At 37.5% G+C, this 22,499-nt stretch overlaps 1 protein-coding gene across 2 annotated transcripts; it reads right to left on the reverse strand.

Annotated features, from left to right (window-relative positions):
* Window positions 1-16,211: 16,211 nt before the first annotated feature.
* On the reverse strand, window positions 16,212-22,481 carry LOC129274060 (N-formyl peptide receptor 3-like). 2 transcript variants are annotated; one of them, XR_010295418.1, is made up of 4 exons: window positions 21,872-22,463; window positions 20,268-20,403; window positions 18,248-19,818; window positions 16,212-17,996 (listed from the first exon to the last, which is right to left on the reverse strand). XR_010295418.1 is itself a non-coding variant. In XM_064108249.1 (3 exons), exons 1-3 carry the CDS (start codon window positions 22,241-22,243, stop codon window positions 19,193-19,195), a joined length of 1,134 nt encoding a protein of 377 aa, XP_063964319.1. In that variant the 5' UTR covers window positions 22,244-22,481; the 3' UTR covers window positions 17,569-19,192. The 2 variants fall into 2 exon arrangements, 1 of the variants encoding a protein (XP_063964319.1); XM_064108249.1 differs by having other exon boundaries at window positions 17,569-19,818; window positions 21,872-22,481.
* Window positions 22,482-22,499: the final 18 nt, after the last annotated feature.

Consider the following 22,499-nt stretch of genomic DNA (forward strand, 5'->3'; position numbering starts at 1 on the left):
AATAAAATGAAATGACAAATGGAACATAATTAATGTTTAACAAAAAGCAACAACTACAAGGGTACTGTAAAGTATTACATGTCAAGTGTTTGTCTATAAGCCATGCTTTATCCCCCCCCCCCTTCTTTTCCATTCAATATCAATCTTTTTTGTAATAAATAATTTGTTTTCAACATCAAAATTATAAAAAAAAAATTGTTAGCTTTAATTATTAAACTGTGAGCATACTGAAGCACTTTCATCAACATTGTTTTTTTTTTTTTCAATTGATAAAAGCTGTCAATAAACCATCTTGAGTGCAAAAAAATGCTATTGGTGCATTTTGCAAGTGCTTTCAAATCAAAATTATATAAAGTATTTTTTATTCTATTAAAGTAGGGATTTCCCTTTAAAAATCAGTTCTAATACCTTATGTTTGGGAATTATCAAGATCCACAAACTTAAAATATGCATAAATATCAAGCACCAGCACCCCCCCTCCCCTATCCCAATGGGATTTCTGATTATTCTTCCTACATACACTGTACATGAACATTATGTAATTTGGAAGTAAGGGTCCAATACACCTTTGATGTTCTCAAACTGTTCATTCCATCTACATGTACATCTATGTGATAATTTGTATTTAAAGCAGAAATAAAATAAAATAAAAATGTGCAAGAATTTTGTGCTCTTCTAACTTTGATTTTGACAAGTTAATGTCAGATGAAAACAAAAGATAAATTATTGTAAAAATAAAACGATTACATGCATCTCCCCCCCCCCCCATTGCTTTTTTACTCTGCATTTCTATGTGCAGTACTAGTATCCCATGGACTCTCTCAATAGGAGGTGCTGCATCATCCCGATTTTGCTCAATCTCCAGATTTTAGCCCGATCGGCCCTCTTCGCGATTAATCTCGAGATTCAAGAAACCCTGTCTCCACCATCGCAAGAAGAGCGATTCCTGCTCGAGCGAGGCATCGATGCATTATGGTCTGACGCCGTAAATAAATAATCCCAAGTGCCTCTGCACCTACGAATTAGCGCGATAATTCGTAAAATAGCGCGCTATTTTGCAAATAATCCCAAGTTGACTTGGAATTGCAATCTTGAGACTAATCCTACTGTACGAACTAGCGCGATAATTGCGTCTCCATTGCAAACATTCTCGAGATTGTTCAGATCGGGATAATTAGCCGGATCAGAAACAGCGCGCTAATTTGAAAACTCGGGATGGTGCAGACGACCCTAATGTGATGTAGTATGTACATGTACTTGTAGAGTATTGTACATATTGAAAATTGTTCACATGATCAGTATGTTGTACATGTAGGATAAAATACTATGTAATGATAAATCTAATCTGAAGAAAAAAAATGTAGATGTATTGTATACTAGAACACAGTGATTTGAATGATGTGGAGCTTTTTAGCATCTATATGAGGACCATTCCATGAAAGATCATTGCTCTTTTATAATATATTTATAATATAAGCCATTCAGATCAAGAGATACAGTCTGTGATCTCAGTAGCTTAGCACCGCAAATTCTCTTCATGATATGCTCCCCTGTATAAAAAGCTCAGTGGTCGATTACAGTGGGTGATGTAATAATATTCAACACTCACCTTTTCTGCTTCCTGTTACATGTAGGTCAAATTGACAGAGAAATTGTGACAAAAATTACCAAATGACAAAACATGCAAACTATAAACAAATAGCAACAAACTTCTTTTATCGTCATTAAAGGGAAAGTTCGCCAAGCTGATAATAACTTGGTTTTTAATACAGGCAGAAGAAAAAAGAGAACAAATATTGGTGGTTTGATGAAAATTCATCAAGGAATAACCAATAATATTTTTCTCTATTTTTATCCAATGTACAGTACATGTATCATCAAGGTGAATTTCCCCTTTAATGATATTCTTCCAATTAATGGGTTTGTAATATTTATGTGAAACTACAATTTACATAATACAAAAACATTAACAATGTACTGTACTTCAAAATTCCATTTGTCATAATATCCCAATTGGCTTGAAATATCCCAGAAGTTCATATCGTCATTCATGAAACACACCTTTGCATTTAACACTACCCTGGGCCCTGGTACAACAATGCATCAATCACAGAGACAATGATGTACATGTACATGTAGGTGGTTTCAAACCGCCTCGATAACAAGAATCCCTGTTATTATTCCTGCATTCACTCCGCCCCGAAACATACCCTTCAGGATACTGTAAGTTCCTGAAGTTACGAGCATGCGCAGTATGGTCTGATAAGCAAGCAAGGGACGAGATTCAAAATCGCTAGCTGAGCATCCACCCACAGCGCTCGCATCCAACTACATGCTGGGCAAAAAGTTTCTATAATTTGCTTTCAGTTTCACACTGCCAAAATACCTGCGACCTTGGAAAAATTCAAAGTTCTTGTAATTTGACAAGTACCTACATGTACTATTTAGTGGGTATTTTCTTTCGGAGATTACATGTAATTTCACACTGCCAAATTACCCGGAAGGGAAGAACTTTGAGGCGGTCTGAAACCACCTTTTGGGATTTTGGACCTCTTTGATACAGTGTTCAGTACCTGATGGGGCTAATTTCAGAAGAGCTTGAAATCAAACGCAGCTCTTTATTTTCAACCTAACAGGTTGCGTACTGTATATTGGGGACTTGCGCTTGACTCTTTCTACATATGTACAAGGTTTTTATTTTTCCTTTCATATCGAGCTCAAATAATAGAAATGGTAATTTGCAGAAATATTTTGGAGGATAAGTCACCATCAGCCCAATTGTCTCTTTTATTCTATTTTTTCAATTCATTATTGGGGGGCGGGCTGATATGCAGTGTATTTGCTTGTCTCATTCATCCATTGTTTGTTTATTGCTTGTTTTGTCTATGCTGGCTCATGGGATAATTTGCAGTATTAAAGCCAGTTACCCACGTACTGTAGTAACCACAAGTATTATACCAGAACACCATGTACGTGTAGCCTACAGTCTGTAGACCATGACAGGTTCAACATTTGATTGCCAATTATAATGATGTATTTTCAATGTTGATGGAAGGTCATACAGTATGTAATGTTGTTCAGAACAAATGTAAGCGTATGTAAAATTAGGTACCGGTAAACATGTTTTCTTTCAAGGGAGAGAGTTTGTGAAGGGGAAACAAATTTTGTCATACTGAACACTGTAATTTTAATAAGCACCTTGTCTTGACAGTTCACCAATGCAATAAGCCTGTTCACGGTTGTAAACTGCGCACGAGCAGAAAAAGGTCATTGGAGACAACCATGAAGGTGGCTTTCAAATTCACTGACATAGGCATTTGTGATTTGATGATTATTCATGTATTCCTTTCAAAATATTTATCACGTCCAAGCTGAAGATTAATAAATAGAGCCTTCATAATCACTGGTATTTGACAGTAGCCTAAACAATAGTCAAATGTGCCAAAGGCAGACAATAAAACAGATTTCCAAACTTTATCCCTGATGTACATGTACTATTCTAGTCACCTGGTCTATACAATGCCTTTTGTTCTTAGAATTTGAATACTCTACCGGTAAAGCTTACGCAACATCTACATTTGAAAATGATAGTGCTTATCCTAATGAAAAATCACAAAGGTCATTTGAGAAAAGTTGATCATGAGCTAACCGTGAACTGGCTTATTGTCATCATTGTCATAATTTTCACCTAAAAATATCCTTTACATATCAACAATCAACATCATTACCATTGTACTTTGATAATATAATGCTAATTGAAATAATGATTATCATTTCAATAAGCATTTGATATATTTTGAACATCATTATCAGATATTTAAAATCACTATTACATTAATTATCAATTTCATTCCCAATATTGATATTGTACAAGTATGTAATAATGTACTTGCAGGCCGTACACATTGTACATATTGTATATTGTATTGTAAATCTGTCGTTTTTTACACACATTACATGTACAATATGTACTGTACGAAAAACGTTATTTTACACATTATACTGCAGATATCATGAGCATCTGATGCATTTGGCTGAATGATTATTATGGCTACCAACATCCAATCACTTGTGAATATAAATGCATAAGAGCACAACTGGCCTATTAAAATGAATCCAATTACGATGCCCATCCAACCCAAGGCAGTATGCAATGTGTATGGACACTCAAAAAGGAATTTTCATACCCACTTACTCACAGAAAATACAATCTACCTGGTACTTTGCTAGTGTGAAAGCATATTAATCATGATATTCTTGAAAGAAAATACTGGAAAGTAGATTTTTAAAAATATATTTTTTTAATACATGTACAAGATCTTTCACAGGAACTTCTGCATGGTCACAGTTAATATCCTTTCTTTTGATATTTTGATATATAACTGTATGCCACTTCTGAATATCATATAAAATGAGCCTTGAGAAGGCTGGATAAGAAAAATACAGGCATTCTTGTGATTGAGGGGGTATAAATGCACCGAAGAATGAAGGCTTAAATGACTGTCGTGCTGTATTGAAGAGGTCATGTCTCAAATCTGTGGTAATGTGGAATGCGGTGTCTTCCTCCGGCTTAACGACCGGTCAGTTTAAGATACAGGGAGAGAGAGGGAGAATCACATATACCCTTTTTACACAGGATTTTCTTAGCCCCGGACTATCGCTAACCCCGTACTATCCTTAACCCCGTACTATTTTTTTTCCTTTTCACACATGCCAAATTGTTATTTCTAACCCCGGATAAGGAATGCTTGCTTTTCACACACGAAACTCGCTAACCCCGGACTAGTGGTTTTTGTCGATCATTCGTAGTACAAGTACTTCACTCGTACCTTTTTTACACACGCTAAAATTTCCTTAACCCCGTACTTTAGGTGGGGCCAAATTGCCATTTAGCCCCACCTATAGTACGGGGTTAAGCTTAGCCCACTTTCGTTTTACACTAGCGATCTTAACCCCGTACTATCGCTCTTAGCACCGCAATTGCTGGGATAACCCTGCTTTTTTGCAGGGCCAAATAATCCCGTACTAAAGGTGGGGTTAGCCCACTTTGCAAAAATGCTGTGTAAAAAGAAAGTGGGCTAAGCTTAACCCCGTACTATAGGTGGGGCTAAATAGCAATTTAGCCCCACCTATAGTACGGGGTTAAGGAAATTTTAGCGTGTGTAAAAAGGGTAATAGAGAAGAAGAGAGTGAAGAGAGACAGACAGTTCAGATGAATATAGATGCCATTGGAATGTGTACATGTAGAGAGGTGGACAGTTATTAATGAGGGGAAATACATGTATTATAAAGAAAAATATTTGAAATAATAATAAACAAGCAGAAGTCCCTGATGGTCCCATTTGCATGTACTGTACGTTGGGCAATTCCTTTATTATGGATTTCATAATTTTATTATACGGTAGTACATGTAGATGTACCTATACAGGTTACAGGTACATAATGTGCAGACAGTGCAGCTCCTCATTCCTCTCTCCCTTGACTAGCTGTGGCCTGGATGTTCTTTCAAGCAATCTAGCCCTGTATTATTTGTTCTCCTCATAATGTGCACTCCTACAGTAAATGTATGCGTTTGTGTTTATTATGTATGTACATGTACTGTAGGTTCAAACTTCATAATAAATTTTGGAGGCATAAAATTTATTGCACAAGTGATATACAATTAAATTTCTTTAAGAGCTACAGGGGACATGGGTATTAAAAGTGCATGATTACTTAACATTTTCTAATAATTTAGTCAGGGTTGTTTGGTAATGGAGGGCAGGGGCAAATCTCAATCCACCTGTATTTTGCGAAGGATAATGTACTGTGTATTAAAAGTTACATGAGTTGGAACCAACTGGCATTTCTAAAGTGTAAAGACCGAGAGACAATGCACAGTAGTATATCAAAGGGTTCAGAGAGAGTTGAAAAGAGAAGATGGAATGCTGAGTGACCTGAGATGATACCATACAGTCATCACTGTGTGATGTAGGCAATGACATTCAATTACAGCCAAGTTTTCATTAGCCCCCTCAAAGCCGATCTGCATACAAGTGTGGTGGGATACAACTACAAAGGCCATATTTTCATTAGCCCTTTAATCTACTGTGTGATGACACTCATCTACATGTACAACAGCCACATTCTCATTAGCCCTTTCACAGCTTTAATACATACATGTGCATGTACATGTACAGTATACATGTGTATATCCTGTGATGGCATTCAGTGGTCACTGGTCATATTTTCATTAGCCTTCTCAAAGCAAAAGCCTTTGATCTTGATCACCGTGTGATGACATTCAACTACAAATGTATTTTCACTAGCTATCTCAAGCACGTACAACGTAGCTACAATGTAGCTTTCAGCTTAAACTTGAATACACATGATGTACATCTACATGATGTTTCATTTGTTTTAATTCATTAGCACCAAATCTGTTTATTTTTCATTTATAATTTTTTATTTAATTATTAAATGGCATAACCTGGGAGTTGTGAACTTCCTGCTATAACACATGGATTATAAAATACCGTCTTGATATCGGCTTCTACATACATGTATCCATTCCTGTGGACAGTGATTCAATACTTTTCTGAGATTGTCACGCTATACATGTACTGTACATCATGGTTATATAAGAAAAAATAAGTGACAATTTAAGCATAACACTGAACTGAGCCATTCAATTTTTCATGGTACAACAGACCAATAATGTTGGTATGTGTTCAAATCTAGGGCACAGCTGCACCTATTATGTGCCAACCACTTGAGATTTTATTTCAAGGGAATGCACATTATGTGATGAACTTGCTTCAGGATTGGTGCAGGCAAAAAGGTGTTAGAACTCCATGACCCTCGGGACGTGTCCTCACAGGCAAGCTAGCGGTGGCACATTCATACAGAATAATACATGTAAAAGACCCTCTCTTCTGACAACTTGTATTTTCTCTGATTTCATTTGTAGTTGCAATACTCATCTTCCGATGTCATCCACATTTATGTACCGCAGTACAAGTAGTGCATGAAACTTGTGTCTCTTCACAAAACCTTAACTTTCCATCACAACAGATTTCTATGTTGCTCATTTTTAAGCATGATTAGGGTCAATGCAAATCTACATGTATATGCATCATGCATGAAATCTGGTGGGTGTTTCATAAAAGCTGTTCGTATTAAAGCGATTTTACGAATGACTAGACTTTCTTGTTGTAAATGATATACATATATATGTACATGTACATGTACAGTACATGTATATAGGGCTACACCAATTTCATTGATTGATGTTTATTTAGTGCCCAAGAAAGAATCGTCAGTCATTTGTAAAATCACTTGTAAGTTGTAACTTTATATGAATAGCTTTATGAAACACCTATTACATACTGTACATGTAGGTCCTACGAATCAATGAATGACATTTCCCTCTTAAAAGTGCAGATTTTTTTTCAGCCTTTGTCTTGCCTTCTTGTTTTTATAATACTGTTCTTGATATTTCAACTTTGATTTCCTCAATTTAAAATCGAATAATTTCTGACAACTACATTTAAGATTACACCAACAAACTAATCTAGGAAAGCAAGGCAAGCATAAATTTCTTTTAAAAAGGGTATTTTATTTCATGGCTACTGTACACTTCATTCAAGTCATGGAATGCTCTCATCTCTTCAGGGATACAGCTTAGGGATTGATCATGGCAGGGGCTGATGTACAGTATAATGATCGATAGCATCGGTTGTAAAAATCAGCCTCACGATCAATCTCTAAATTTCATAATGCGGGTCCCTGACCCTGATTGGAGAGCTTTGTCTCTCGAAGCATTTAATTATATCCAACTGATGAAACAAGGCGTTTGCTTGGGGGGTGGGGGCTCATAACCCTGCCACGCATCCACATCTACACGTAGAAAAGCATTGAAAACCCTAGACCAAAAGCTTCAGTCTCTGTATTTTGGTTGTTCAGCTGAACTGCGTTGGCTCACTCACCAATACATAGACTGAAAAGTTGTTGGCCCGTACGGTACAGACAACGTATTAGCAGTAACGTTAGATTTAACATTCAGCGGAAACCCAATTTTCGGATCGTTTTTTTGTACATAAAATGTCACATTATAAAAATGAAATTACATCCGAGTTGACAAGAAAATAAATAGAATTCAGAAATATTGTACCTTAGGCCGCAGTTACCGCTAATTCCTTTCAAATGATGATCAAAACAGTCATCTTCGATCCTTTCGTTGGTCAACGTAAGTTGCCATCTTGGATGAGGTCATCATCCTTACAGACGTATTTACCAGTGGCTATATATAGCGATTTGTGCTGCTGCTTTTCGCTTGTAGATGTGCGTGCGTTCGGAACTTGTCACTCGCATTGATTGGCCAGGATACCGAAAATTTAATCAGAAAGCCTTGATAAAAGCACAACTCATTGAATGTAGAGGGTAGCAACACACGGCTGCCATTTTTTCCTCTCCAGCAGAAAGTAACAAAAATAAGGAATAAATCATCGGAAACGTATATTTTCGATATTTTCTGGGAATATGTATAGTATCAAAAGAAAAATTAGAGTCTAACGAAAATAGTGGGCCTTCTTTCAAGATAATATAATGTCATTTAGAATCTTTAAAAAAATACAAATCTAGACAAAACCCGGTCGCCCGAATTGGTGGACCCGATTACACATGCAGGCTCGCACTAACACACTACTGTCGGTGAATGGGGATGATAGTAAAATGTCAGAAATTGTTAAATAAATCCCCAGAAACGACGGTTATTCCTGTCTATGAAAACCCAGACTCCAGAGACCCGGAAGTTGTTGACAACTTTTGGAATAGGGGTTGCCTTTTGAAAAAGAAAAAAAAATCACTCGAAACCACCATTTTTTAGCTAGACAATATGTTTAATATATGGTAGGGGGTCCTAGAGCTGCGCGGGTCCTAAAGCTACGCACCACTCATCGCGCATGCAGTTTTTAATGGCAAATGCGCACTTTGTGTGTGGAATTGTGACTGCAGAGTGACGAACGATTCCTAATCAATTTTTTCTACAGAGGCTGCAGTAAATCCTTAAATGCAGAGAAAAACCACAACTGTTTGGAATTTTGGAGTTAGATTCGCTTTAATTTCATATTATCCCATGATAATATGAACATATTTTAGAAATTGAGGCACAGGAAATACTATTTTTCTGCATGATAAATCGAGTGCGTAGCTTTAGGACCCCTTCTAACATCGGGCGGCGAATTCAAGAGGTGTTCGGAAAACACGGCGGGATTTTCGTTTAGAGAGTTTTGTGATATTTTTTCCTTCCTTAATGATCTTTAGAATATTTGCCATAAATTAGTGAAAGATAATTTGTTCAAATATTAAAATTGGCATAGTTATTGTTTGTAAACGAAGTGCGTAGCTTTAGGTCCCCCCATCATAATTGTCAAACAAGTCAAAGTCTTCGCTAAAAAAAAATAAAAATTCTATTACTATTAGACCCTCTAAGGCTCTATTTGGATGTTTGGATTAATACCCCTTTCATAAACCCAATTATGCGGCTAATAGCAGCATAATTTGGTCGTAAAATCAGAGGAGGACAAGTCAAGAGTTATCCGCATTATTCTGATGCTGCTATTATCCGCATAATAGCGGCATCGGGACAAGATTTTGAGTTTATGAACGTATTTCCAAATAATGCGGATAATGCCATGGTGCGGTCACAAGGTCACCCTTTTCCAACACAACCGCATCGGAGGGGGCGTGTCCAGTTGTCATGACGATTATCCGCCTTTTTCAGGACGGGCTCTCGTACAAATAGGCCTAATGGAGTAATGGGGATAATTTTCGGAGTTTGTGAACGCAATTTTTATTGAATTATCCGCATTTCTCTTAGGCGGCTAATTGGAGGAAAGGTTTTATTGGGTTTATGAAAGGGGTATTATTTGAGCGGGAATTCTGGGAATGGGCGTGGACGTTGACAGCTGGGAATCCGATTCCGAATTATCTGCAAGTGCAAAGACAAGTTTTAACTTAAAAAAAAAGTGTCCGACTTCTCTTCTGACAGGGTTAGGTAACCATGCAAGATGAATGAAGTTAAACTTAGAATCTAACGTTAGAGTTACTAACCGCTTTGGCGATATCTGTGAGAGCTTCATCCTCCGCGGTGTAGGCCCGACTCTTTACCCTCCTCCTCCCCGCCGGACCTCCCGGCGATGGTCCGCTGTGATTCGGCCCGCCCCCGACGGTACTAACGTCCAATTCCACTGCGTCTACAGACATGTTGTGTTTTTAGATCAAAGTAGGACATAAAATGGATCAAATACGGTGAAATTCATCCATATATTTATGTTATGCCTCCAAGACTTTCTAAAAGTGTTTGGATATTTCCAAATGATGAATAGGACTGGTATTTCAAGGTGAGTTTTGTGTTACATTTCGTTGAGTTTGCGGCAATCCGGAGGCGCTCCGGAACAATTTCCGTGTTGCTTTCGCTGTGGTTCTGGCTGGAATAATCCTGTTCAGCTTCTGCAACTCCACGGCAAAATAGTAATGATCCAGGCATCCAATATGTATTATATCACTCCATCTGTATATTGCTATTGCTCATCTCCAAATTGAAATATTTTGAGCGAAAATATCAACGAGTGGCCTTGTTCCTCTCCTCTTTTTTTCCTTCGACGTCGAGTGCCACCATATTTCTGGGTTTCTGCTCACATCACCTTTAGAACCCGGATGTAGTTTGCGCCATCTGCGTTGACTGGAAGGATATCTTTGAAATGAAAATAAGAAATGCCAAGCCCATGGCCAGTCGGGTGCCATATAGGGTTATTTTTTGGAGGGGGGGGGGGGCTTCTGGGGGCTTGAGAAATGTTCGATGTTGGTTTATTCAATACAATGAAAAATACCTATTGTGGGTAGTCTTATACTGACCAAGCAGCTAGAGTCCCTACCCCTTGTTAAAAAAATGTTTTAATATAAGGGAGGGCTCAGCGACCGAGCGAGAAAAAAAAAATCACATTTTCAAAATGCTTGAGAATTTTTCACCTATAACATGCACCGGGGCCTGATGGGTGTTATAGATGTAGACAAGGGCATTTTACGATAGGCGGGATAGGACTAGTTATCAGGTAATGGGTTTGTGTTGTTACTCTCTCCAGGCCTTTTTTTTTGTTAAGAGCGATATTTTCAAAATTTAGACACTTTGAGCGTGAAAGGCAGGATAAGGGATTTTAATTACGAGGGAGTGCGGTGACCAGGGAGATAATGTTAACTTATTGAATAGGATACTAAACATGCATATAGGCTGCAAAAAAATGCCCCGTAAAATGCAAAAGTCTACACAATAGAGTAGGCTCCAATTGTAGAGAATAGAGTCAAATCATTCAACATGTTGCTTCTATCATGGGGCGGGGGGTAAGGGCGATCGCCGTGACAATATTGGGGATGCGGCAAATATATCGATTTGCCCTGCCCAAAAAATTTAACAAAATCAAAATTTATTAATCCTTTGCAAAAATTTGTTTGGAAAAAAAAAAAATCTGAAAGCGCTAGAAAACCATCAAACTCGACATACTAATAACTATAAGCAAATAAAATTATATTTTTTGGGGTGTGCTTCACGTGCAAAATTCTACCTTATAATTTGGCGAAAATTGTGGACATTGTCTTTACACCCTCTCGCCATCAAAAACATGGATCGACAGTACATGATTAAACTTTTAAGTAAGTTTAGCTTTAGTCACATAGTATATTAGCGACAGAGCCATATTCTAAAAAAATATCCTAAAGAATGACAAAATTCGGAGCGCTTTTGATAAAACACGGACAGGTTTAGAGTTAACCTTCAATTTTATGGCAATTTAGTACTGCTATATTCGTGGTGGGTGAAATAGGCCCTATAATAACTTTTTTTAATTTGGAAAAAAAAGTTACAAGGCAATCTATTATATTGTAGGAGATCAATGACTTGATAATCGCACTTTGAGAGAGCACTAACGTATTCTGCAGTTAGATGTTATTTTGCGAGGGAGCGTTTAGCGACCGAGCGAGACAATTTTCGAATTTGAATAGATAAATAACTTTTAAAAAAATTGAGTTTAGAGCACTTGGCGACATGAATGGAATACTACATATAGGGCCTACATAATTATATGTTTATTTTTTTCTTTGTGGTCAATGCTTTTTTTTTTTTTTTTTTTTTTTTGGGGGGGGGGCTTCAGTCCCCAAACGCCCCCCCCTAAAACCGCTCCTAGGCCCCATTGCTTAAAAGTTACTATTATGGAAACTTTGACATCCAATGATAACTACCATGGTAACGATGTTCATGGGCGGAAATCCCAGGGGGGACAGGGGGGACGTGTCCCCCGTACTCAAAATAGTAGGGGGGGACACAATATCAAATGTCCCCCCTACTATTTTTGGTCTTTTATGATGGTAAGGAATACATCATTCTAAATCGAAATAAGACATGTATTTTGGGACGAGATATGACCTTACTTTGGCGATGATAACCTTTTTTTTGCTTGTCAAATTTTCCCGCCCCTTGTCCCCATAGGCAGATCCAGGGGCCGAGGGGTCCGCCCCCCCCCCCCCTCTTGGCGGAGCAAAAAAAGAAAAAAAGGAAAGAAAGAAGGAAAAAAGGAGGGAAAAGAGAGGAGAAAAATTGGAGAAGGACGACGAGTGCATAAAATAAGATGAGGGGAAGTCTTGGAAAATAAAAATAATCTTTCGTGCCACTATATAAAATTTTCGCTCGCGCTTCGCGCTAGCATTGCCTGTTAGGTGATTTACATATCTTGTTCAATATGGAGTTCGAATATCAAGTTTGGAAGTCAATATACAAATATATTTCACCTCGGAAATCGAACTTTCATTATTTTGTGTAATTTACAAATTGGTTTTTAAAAAGTGCTCTGTAAAAATGTCAGTTTTATGGTCTGAATGTTAACATTTGCTGCTTGCGCTGCGCGCTCGCAAATTTTGATTTATCATGTACCTATTATTTTCGTGTATTCCATAAAGTTTTCAAAATATCCCTTTTCAGGTCTGATTGTCAAGACGTATCAGCTAGCGCGCTGCACGCTCGCATTTTGATTGGCGAGTTATATAAATGTTTCAATATTGATTATACAACAAACTACTTAAAATCCCCTTTTCATGACAGTTTATCAAAAATTTTAGCTCGCGATTTGCGCTCGCATTAATGGTTAAAAATATATTAACTGATGCATCCTATTCATAATCACAGAAGTGAAATGTCCAATTTTTATGCCATGATCAGATTTCGCGCCCTCATAAGGCATTAATAAATATGATATTAATTTAATAATTAAATTGTCCCTTTTGTTTCATCTCGCGCTTAGCAAGAGGAATATGAAGATAGTCATCATTTTCATATGATGACATGTCGTAAGAATGTCCCGGTCCTATGTCAAAACTCAAAGTAATAATAATATCAGCTCTTTTTTATAAAGTGCGATCCATATCCACCTTACAATTTTTCTACAAAGGGCTTAAAATATAAAGCTGAAATTGACTCTTTTTTCAGATCGGAATATCAAAGTGTTATGATTTTCATGATTAAAGTTGTATTTAGAATGCCTAGATTCTAGGTCTAAATGTGAAACACGCTCGCGCATGTTTATTCAGATACTCAATTTGTTCTCTAATTTAAATCATTATCCAGTTTCAGATCACAATATCAACATTTTTCTGCTCGCGCTTTGTGCTCGCATTATTATTGTAGGAAGACCCCATATTACTCATCCTTTTGATGATTTACAAAACATGAACAGATTGGCCCATTTTTAGGTCTAAATCTCGAAAAAAAATTCTGCTCGCGCTTCGCGCACGCACCAAGCGTTAAATTATATAGCTATCCTGTTCACGATTACAAAAACTGATTAAAATTTTCCATTCTTTCTTTAGAAAGTTCAAAATTTTTCAGTTCGCGCTTCGCGCTCGCATTGGTAATGTTACATGTTCAGGGAGGAATCAAACTTGTGTCAAATAATTATAATGGGGAAAAGGGGTGAATAGTTTTTATATTTCACTGAGTAAAATACAAATGAAAAAGTGAGTGGGTGTCGTTCCCTCATCCACATACTGATCATGATATGCTTAGAACAGTATTGCTGATTCGATGAATTAAGCAAAATTGTCATAACTTTATTGTTTTTGACGAAAATGTTATTATTATGCTTATTAAATTTTCCTCTCTTTATAAAAATCACTTAATTTATTAGGTGGAAAACTCCCTTTAAAATAAAATTCCACCTTTCTGTTATTTTCCCTGTTGGTGACCAAAAATATGCATTTTTTCTTATTTACATAAATTTAGTTTGTTTACTGCTGATAACTTTTTGAGACACCCATAATAGAGCAAACTTTCTCTTTAAGCGGTCGTTGAACCATGTTCAGAAAATATAAATCAGAATGTGCTTTGATATTCTTTGTTAATCATTATTTGTTTATTGTGCCAGCATAAAAAAATAAGCAATCGCACAAATCTAGTTGCGCTTTCCGTGTAATGGTGTATACCTGAGTTATTTCACACTATTAACTTGGTTTGTATTTTGTATTAATAATTGTTAAAATGTGTTTAAAAATGGCCCACAAACCTGTGTGATTGGAATGACAATGATTTAATGCGTGTCAAAGAGAAAGTACCGAAAAAATTCGTTCCGAGAGTTTTGGAAGAAAAGGTGAACCCACCAATATGATATAATATTTCAGGAAATTTAAAGTTTCATCCTGATATTAACGGTCCCGATCAAAATGTATTTCCCTGAATGCTGAAAGAAATAAACTTAATTTTAAAAAACAATACCTAGTTACAAATAATGCGTAAAGCATTTCCATTAAATACAGGATACAAAGACATAGGTGTCGTGGACGGGGATCGAAGCCCGGACTTTCCATGTATAGCCAGGCGCCTTAGATCACTCGGCCACGGCACCTCCACTGTGACTGTCGCTTATTGTAGTATAGCGTCATCTGTTGTTATTTTTCAGTACAATCACCCCTGACAGACAAGATAGCAAAAATTACAAATTACGCGCGTAAAACATTCCCCATAGACTTGTGTGTTAAAATGGCACTTAAGAAAAATTCATAAAAAATAAATGTGAAATTAGAGGGTCGAATGTTTACTACCTTTGGATAGGATATATATCTGACATTCCATATCTGACCAGAGAAGGGTATCGTAGCCAGCTCATTTTAAAAATAAATCGCCATTTATGAAGATAACTATGATGGGATCAAATTCATCAACTGAAACAGTAAAATAGCCCCAATTCTTCCGCCAGTCAAAAAATAGTTCCAAATCATTGATATATCTTCCCAATTTGGGCAAAGGAAGTTCAGTAGTAGGTACACGTACACCATGCGCCGACTTTCTAAATAGACCGACGGCACAAAAATTAGGCGCTTCTTCCATCTCAGAGTACAATTTGTCATGCTCCCCCTGAAGTAAAACATTTTTGATAGGGTGAATGCCCTTTCAAGTACTTACAAGGGTTGAAAAAAGTATACAATTTTCCCATGATTACATGCTTATATTTTTCACCACATACCTATGCACATACATCCCCCAGCAGTGATAAACTGGCTCTTTGGGTGTTTTGTGTACGAGGCTTTCACGTCATGTATGTAAGTTTTACTTGGCCAAAGATAGTGCGCCCTCTTCTGTTGTTGGCGCAACCACCGATACAAAACTTCGCAGCCGATTATATTATGTTAAGAGCCCAAGATTTCCCGGTCATAATGGTTTGAACAGGCAATGTCGTAATGAGGCAAAAATTTTGAGGGGGTCAGTATGGCGCATGTGGTAAAAAGTTGCTTAATATATGTTCTGGGCGAGCGAGAAAAAAATACACCTAATTTTCATGAGAATCTAACTAAATTTAGCTTTGGAGAATTAGCAAGCTTATGATGGACTTCATACACAATGTTATATGTCACTCATCTTTCTTCCCGTTCTTTATTTTCAATCCTCGGCAGCCTTGTCGTGTTATCTTGTCCCTTGTCTTCATTTTTTATGTTAGCTTTTGGCTCATTCCATTCTACCATCATTTCCCACTTTTGTGTGCCTTTTCGTCATCTTTATTTTAATTTATTTCCCGTTCTTACAATTGCTAACTGATCATTCTAATTTATTAGCTTTTCGGGATGATTTGTTCTTACTCATAATTCATGTTCTTATTTCCTTCCTTTTCCCTTGTTATGTTTCTTTTTAGTTTTTTCCCACTTTTTCCCTTTCCCTTTCCTTTCCCCATTTCCTCTTTTTTCTTTCCCTTTCTTTCTTCCTCCCCTTGCTCTTTTCCCGTTTTTGGGGGTTATTTTCCCGGTGATCGAAATCCGCCTGGGGTGCAACTTGCCCCCCCCCCCCCCCGCCTGTTACGCCACTGTTTTTGACGGATATATTGTGTGGGCAGACCAAATTTAAACGATATTTTCTCATATAGGAGCTTTTGGCCGATGCCCCCCCCCTCCTTATAATAACGACCTGCGTTGAATGAGTAGGCCTAGATTTTGGCTGGTCATCATCTTTTGACCAGCGACAATGTTGAGCTATATTGGAAGGGGGCATCACACATACCTTGATCTTGTCTTGTCTTGTCTTGCCTTGGGTTAAGTCGGCTTATGCAGACTTGCTGTACTCCGCCAACTTTATTGATGTGTGTGAAATCACCAAGTAAGCAGGTCACTTGCTAGGTTTTTGATTGAGTTTGGATTTGAAAGATATACCATGACACACTCCAAGACGACGATCCTGGAGGGGGGGGGGGTACCCAAACCCTGAGGAATTTTTATATTCAGTCCTTTGGTCCTAAGCATAACGGGAAATTGTTCCCCATGAATGTTAATAACTTTAATTTGGAGGCTTGACAATTATTTTTGTAGAGTGCCACCTGTGATGAATCTGGTATTTGGATCTATACCCAGTGCATCAATACCCCCCCCCCCCCGAAAAACTGCACACACACACACAGACACACCCATATGGAAAGCCTGATATAGGTTGCGTTTCCGAAACCGCTATGAATTCCATAAAAAAATGTGGTTTATATCAAAATGGTGTCTTTCAAACTTGATGAATGCAATGTGCAATTGAATCCTTCAATAGAAAAAGAAGAGGGGAAGCCAAGTGTTTCCTAATCCGCTTGAATACACAACGGTGTATCAAGGCCTATAGGCCCACCGGATGTCACCCAAAGGGGGCGGGGCAATTAAAATCCAGAAAGAGCAAATTGTATATATTTTTTTATTCAAATCCAAATAATTAATTGATTTTTATCCCAACAAAAAGATACATCTTTCTCAATTCAGATAAGTATTTAACCAAAATCACTTACAAAAATTGAAACATATAGCTTTCAAGAAACAAGAAAAAGTAAGGATAAGTAACACCAAGTGTCATTCCAAATCAGCATTGACAAGAGTTTTTTTTTCGTATTTTTAATGAAAGAAAAAACAAATTCTCAACAGGTAAACTTCTAAAAAGACAAATAAAAAGAAATTAGAAATCAAAGAGACCTACTCATGTATCAGTTTTCGTAGACACGTAGACATAAGGGATGAGTCATATTTATGCAAATTAAGGTAAAAGCTATTTAAAATTTATGAAAAAAAAAGCTACAGAATTTATAGTACGTGACATAAGCTCGCGTGTGACGTCACAAAAAATGAATCATACCTTTGGTGGATTTTCTTGTCAACTTTCATACACTATGATTCTTTCACTTTCTGATTTATTATTAGAACCTCAGAATAGTTAAAGGTCAAATTCACGCGGACAAAACAGTTCGGTAGAATTAGAGAGTAATCAAACAAGCATAACACTGAATGGTGGCATTTAAAGGGATGGTCCGGGCTGAAAATATTTATATCTTAATACATAGAGTAGAATTCACTGAGCAAAATGCCGAAAATTTCAATAAAATCGGATAACAAATAATAAAGTTATGGAAGTTTAAAGTTTAGCAATATTTTGTGAAAACAGTCGTCATGAATATTCATTAGGTGGGCTGATGATGTCACATCCCCACTTTCCGTTTTCTTATGTTATTACATAAAATCGTATTTTTTTCATTATTTCATACTTGTGTGAATAATATGTCTCCCTTGTAATGAAATAAGTTGCAGCAATAAATATCTCATGCACTAAATCAGTTGTCAATCCAATTTTTCTAGTTCTTGGAGGAAAAAAATTGAATAAACCTAATTTCATATAATAAGATTCAAAAGAACAAGTGGGGATGTGACATCATCAGCCCACCTGATGAATATTCATGACAACTGTTTTCACAAAATATTGCTTAAACTTAAAATTCAATAACTTTGTTATTTGTTATCCGATTTTGATGAAATTTTCGGCATTTTGCTTAGTGAATTCTACTCTATTTATTAAGCTACAAATACTCTCAGCCCGCACCATCCCTTTAAGTACGGGATCCATTGATGTTATACACTCACTGTTACAAATATTTTTGTTTCAATCTAATCAATATTCTAAATTTTCCCAAATTAACGGTACAGTTTGAATCGATTTTCCGTTAAAATTGTGAATCAATGAAGAGGGTTTTTTATCAACAGTAAAATTGAAATATTTTGTTGATATTACATAATCACATACAAAAGAAAAGGTATGACGTCATCTCCCTCATGTGCATACATGCCAGGGTAATAAACTTATATAGCGATGTCATAACTTTCGTTTTTACTAACTGATGAAATTTTCAGTGCTTCTCCTTCCCTACATCAATTATCGCATTGTTGTTATGGGATGGACTTCACATTTTAAAAAGTACTTTAAGAGGGGTGATTGCTTCTTACAAAGAGACCATCGCATTTTTTTGTGTGGCAAGTTCCAAAAGGTCCTCCACCTTCATCAATGTCTATGAAAACTTGCGAGCGAGCAAAATTTCGGCATTTCAATGACAAAAAAAAAATTGCAATAGATCATGACATAATATTCAGAAAATAATATCATATTTCACCCTTCTCTCTTATCTTTTTCTTTCATAACAATCTCTTCTTTTTCTTCGTCGTGAAAAAATGAGAGGGAGGGGGCAAGCGCCCCAAGCCCCCAATATATATGTTTGCCACTTAATTGCCTGGGCCTGTCAGTCCAATCGTTTGAAAAGAAAATATTAGTCATTCGATGTTGCTGTTGAAGATGTTGGAGACGCGTGGACCTAATTATGTTCGCCATATTGCATTCCTAGATACCAGATGTAGATTTTAGAACAGTTTCCGCCAGTGATTCTTCCGCAACATTGAAAGCGACACCGTCATCGTTTGGCGTAACGGACACACTTTCTGTTGTTCCATCAGATCGTCCATTGTTCATTTCAGCCGCCGCGTGTTGTGTACTTTTACGTCCGCAAGGAAACAAACTGGCCAGATGGCGCTTCATGTGAGGTTGATTGAGAACGTAGAGAATTGGATTGAGCGCCGCGTTGAAGAGGACGAGGACATCGGTTAACATGTTTAAGGAAATGTGAAGCACCACGTTACGGTGATAGAAGTCACCCTTGAGAACATGTGGCCATATCGCTAAGTAGTAGCCATGCCAATAGCCCCAACTGATGAAGAAAGATAGCGACACTGATCCGATCAGCGCCAAGAAGCGTGTTTTGCGTGCAATTCTTCGCCGACTGGTTAGGGACAGAGTCGACGCGTTTCGCTTCGTTTCAGCAGCCCCGATGGTTAACCCGAAACACACTATTATGATGAGGAAGGGAATGGCAAAGGTAAATATGAACAAGATGATATTGATGCAGTACAATGTTTCCAGAGTGGTGAACAGGTCGATGGGAATAACCGCACACGATGACAGCAATCCAACTGTTTCATTTTCACCAAAGCACCGAGAAAAGGAAGGAGAAAGGGGGAAAAGAAACGAAAGAGATAGTTAATCCCATTAAAGTATATACACCCAGTTCTTAATTATTAGGTAATTTAATTTGATCTTTACTGTGTATTTTTTGTTAATGTCCTATCAACATTTTGGGGGAAAAAGATCTCTCATTTGCATGTTTAGATTTAAAAAAATTGTCATTTTGCGCAAATATAGTTATGGAAGGCGACATGTGTATTAAAAATACCGCCATATTCTTGATCTGAGTTAGGCTTTGCTACATACGCCTTCCATAGATAATTGAATGATTGCCGATGATGTGCGCTCTCAGAGCAAAATGAAGAAATTGAAAGAAGTTCTCTTTGAATATCCTGGTTCTTAATTCCTAGATATCATTCAATATTTTTGTGTCTTTAATACCAAATGCTTGACTTACCAGCCCAGACAATGCCACAGCCGATGAGGGCGTTCTTTACCGTTCTCCTGTTATGCAGAGCCTGGGGATGTGCAACGATGGCGTATCTATCCACTGCCAGTGCCGTTATCATGAAACAATTAATCACCATAGTACTCTGTTAAAAGATTAGAGCAAAATAGCATTAACAATGGGGAAGATGCCATTACTTGCCAACATTAGGGCAACGTTATTGACGGTCTACCACATTTTGTCAGACGAAGTTGGATCCGATTGTTGGCACCCCATTGACATCTGATAGACCGGCAATTATGGGAGGAACGGGTCGGTTTCATGACAAACAGGTCCTGACAATATATTTACTATACCCAAACAATAATTGAACAGAGTCTAGAATGGAAAACAAGCACATACTTAAACTTCGTATAGATAGACTTTGAAAAAGTGTTTGATAGTATCCACAGAAAGACACTATGGAAAATATTAAGCAGTTATGAAATACCATCAAAATATGTGAACATAATCATGAACAAGGTTTTCACGTGCACAGTCAGACATGATGGGGAGCATTCAGATTGGTTAAAAATAACTTCAGAAGTAAGGTAGGGGTGTATTCTACCACATTTTCTTTTCTTAACCTGGGTCATGCGGAGATCTACTGGAACCAATGCAGGAATACAATGGACATTGACGACTTTCCTAGAAGATTTAGGCTTTGCCGATGACATCTGTCTGACATCACATACTAGAAACCAAATACAAGGAAAGACACATAGAGCAGGGTTTGAAGTCAGCCAGGTTTGACCCAAAATAAATGAGAAGACAAAACTGATGATGATAAATTGGAAATGCAAACAATCTGTTAAAGTAAATGAGAAAAACATCGAACAGGTTGATGGTTTTGTTATTTGGGTAACACTCTAAACAACAGTGGAGACATCATGGTGGAATTCAAAGTAAGGATTGGGAAAGCAGCAAGTGCATTAAACAATTTGAACAATATATGGAAAGCAAGACAGATATCAAGAACTACAAACATAAAACTGTGCCGAAGTAATGTGCGGACGGTACTACTCTATGGAGCAGAAACATGGAAGGTCAACAGAACAATAGAGTGAAAGCTAGGGGACTTTGAGGGGAGGGCGCAGAATTTGAAATATAAGATGGCCACAAATACTAATAAACAAGGAAGTACAAGAAAAAAAATAGGATTCAATGACATCAACATAGAAATAACTCGAGAAAGGTGGAGATGGTCGAGACACATAATGCGCATGGACAGTACCAGGCATACAATACATTACTATGCTGGACACCACAAGGGCAAAGAAGGAGGGGCAGACCAAACGGGACATGACGGAGGACCATAGAACAAGAAATGAAACAAATCAAACAAACTTTGAATGGGCTGGCATACTCGCCCAGAACAGAAGAAACTGGCGTTCGGCTGTAGATCTAGGCCTTGTGTACACTACCAAGTGAGAAGAGGATAAAGTAAGTAAGATATCTGATTCTAAATCAATCTTTTATACAACACTTCTTTTAGATAAACATACATTTTCTTAAATTCAAATTGTGAAAAATGGAGTATCTTTACTGAGAGAATGAGATTGATGTAAGCCTACCGATTCACATGCTTCGATCAGTTTCCTAATATTCGAGTCCGTCACGACGTGGAACAATTGCTTGTGAAGATATATCCCGTAAATGACTGCATCGGTCAGTCCCCAGACAAGAAGAAAAATAAAATTTGAAACAGAGAGGCTGACGATGTACACGTTGTAGACAGTATTCCGTAACTTCTTGCTTCGCAGGATGGCATAGAGAACAAACCCGTTGGCGACCAGGCCGACGACCAAGATGATGGTGACGAGTGAAAAGCCTACCCGGAATGTCGTCAGGAGTTGACTGGCCAATTCGACCACATCTGACCAGTCGTCGTAGTCGAAACCTGCCGAAGATATGTCGCCAGTCACTGTGTCAGTGTCAGACGCCATGGCAGATTATGCTAGTTGTTGGGGCTTTTACCTGAAGAAATTAACTGTGGCAGCCTCCTTTGGCGCGTAGAATTGAATGTAAAATTCTGCTAGCTATAAGCCTACATCACTGAATAACTCTCCAGATAACTCAGTTGCTTAACAGGTACTATGGCTTCAGCATCCGTCGGATCCCGTTTAAATTATTTCAACTAATCTATTCCATGTGCAGGTGTGGTGTGGATAATCGGAATCATGTAGCCCCATTCATACTGGA

The sequence above is a fragment of the Lytechinus pictus genome, chromosome 13, assembly GCF_037042905.1.
Source record: "Lytechinus pictus isolate F3 Inbred chromosome 13, Lp3.0, whole genome shotgun sequence".
Lineage (NCBI taxonomy): Eukaryota > Metazoa > Echinodermata > Echinoidea > Temnopleuroida > Toxopneustidae > Lytechinus > Lytechinus pictus.

Bases quoted from the DNA above. Each gene is read 5' to 3' on its own strand.
- LOC129274060 (XM_064108249.1), bottom strand. From the start codon at position 22,243: ATGGCGTCTGACACTGACACAGTGACTGGCGACATATCTTCGGCAGGT. The intron at 20,404-21,871 runs GTAGGCTTACAT...ATCTTTTAACAG, and splicing joins TGATCGAAGCATGTGAATCG to AGTACTATGGTGATTAATTG. The intron at 19,819-20,267 runs GTAAGTCAAGCA...AAAATGAAACAG, and splicing joins CTGTGGCATTGTCTGGGCTG to TTGGATTGCTGTCATCGTGT.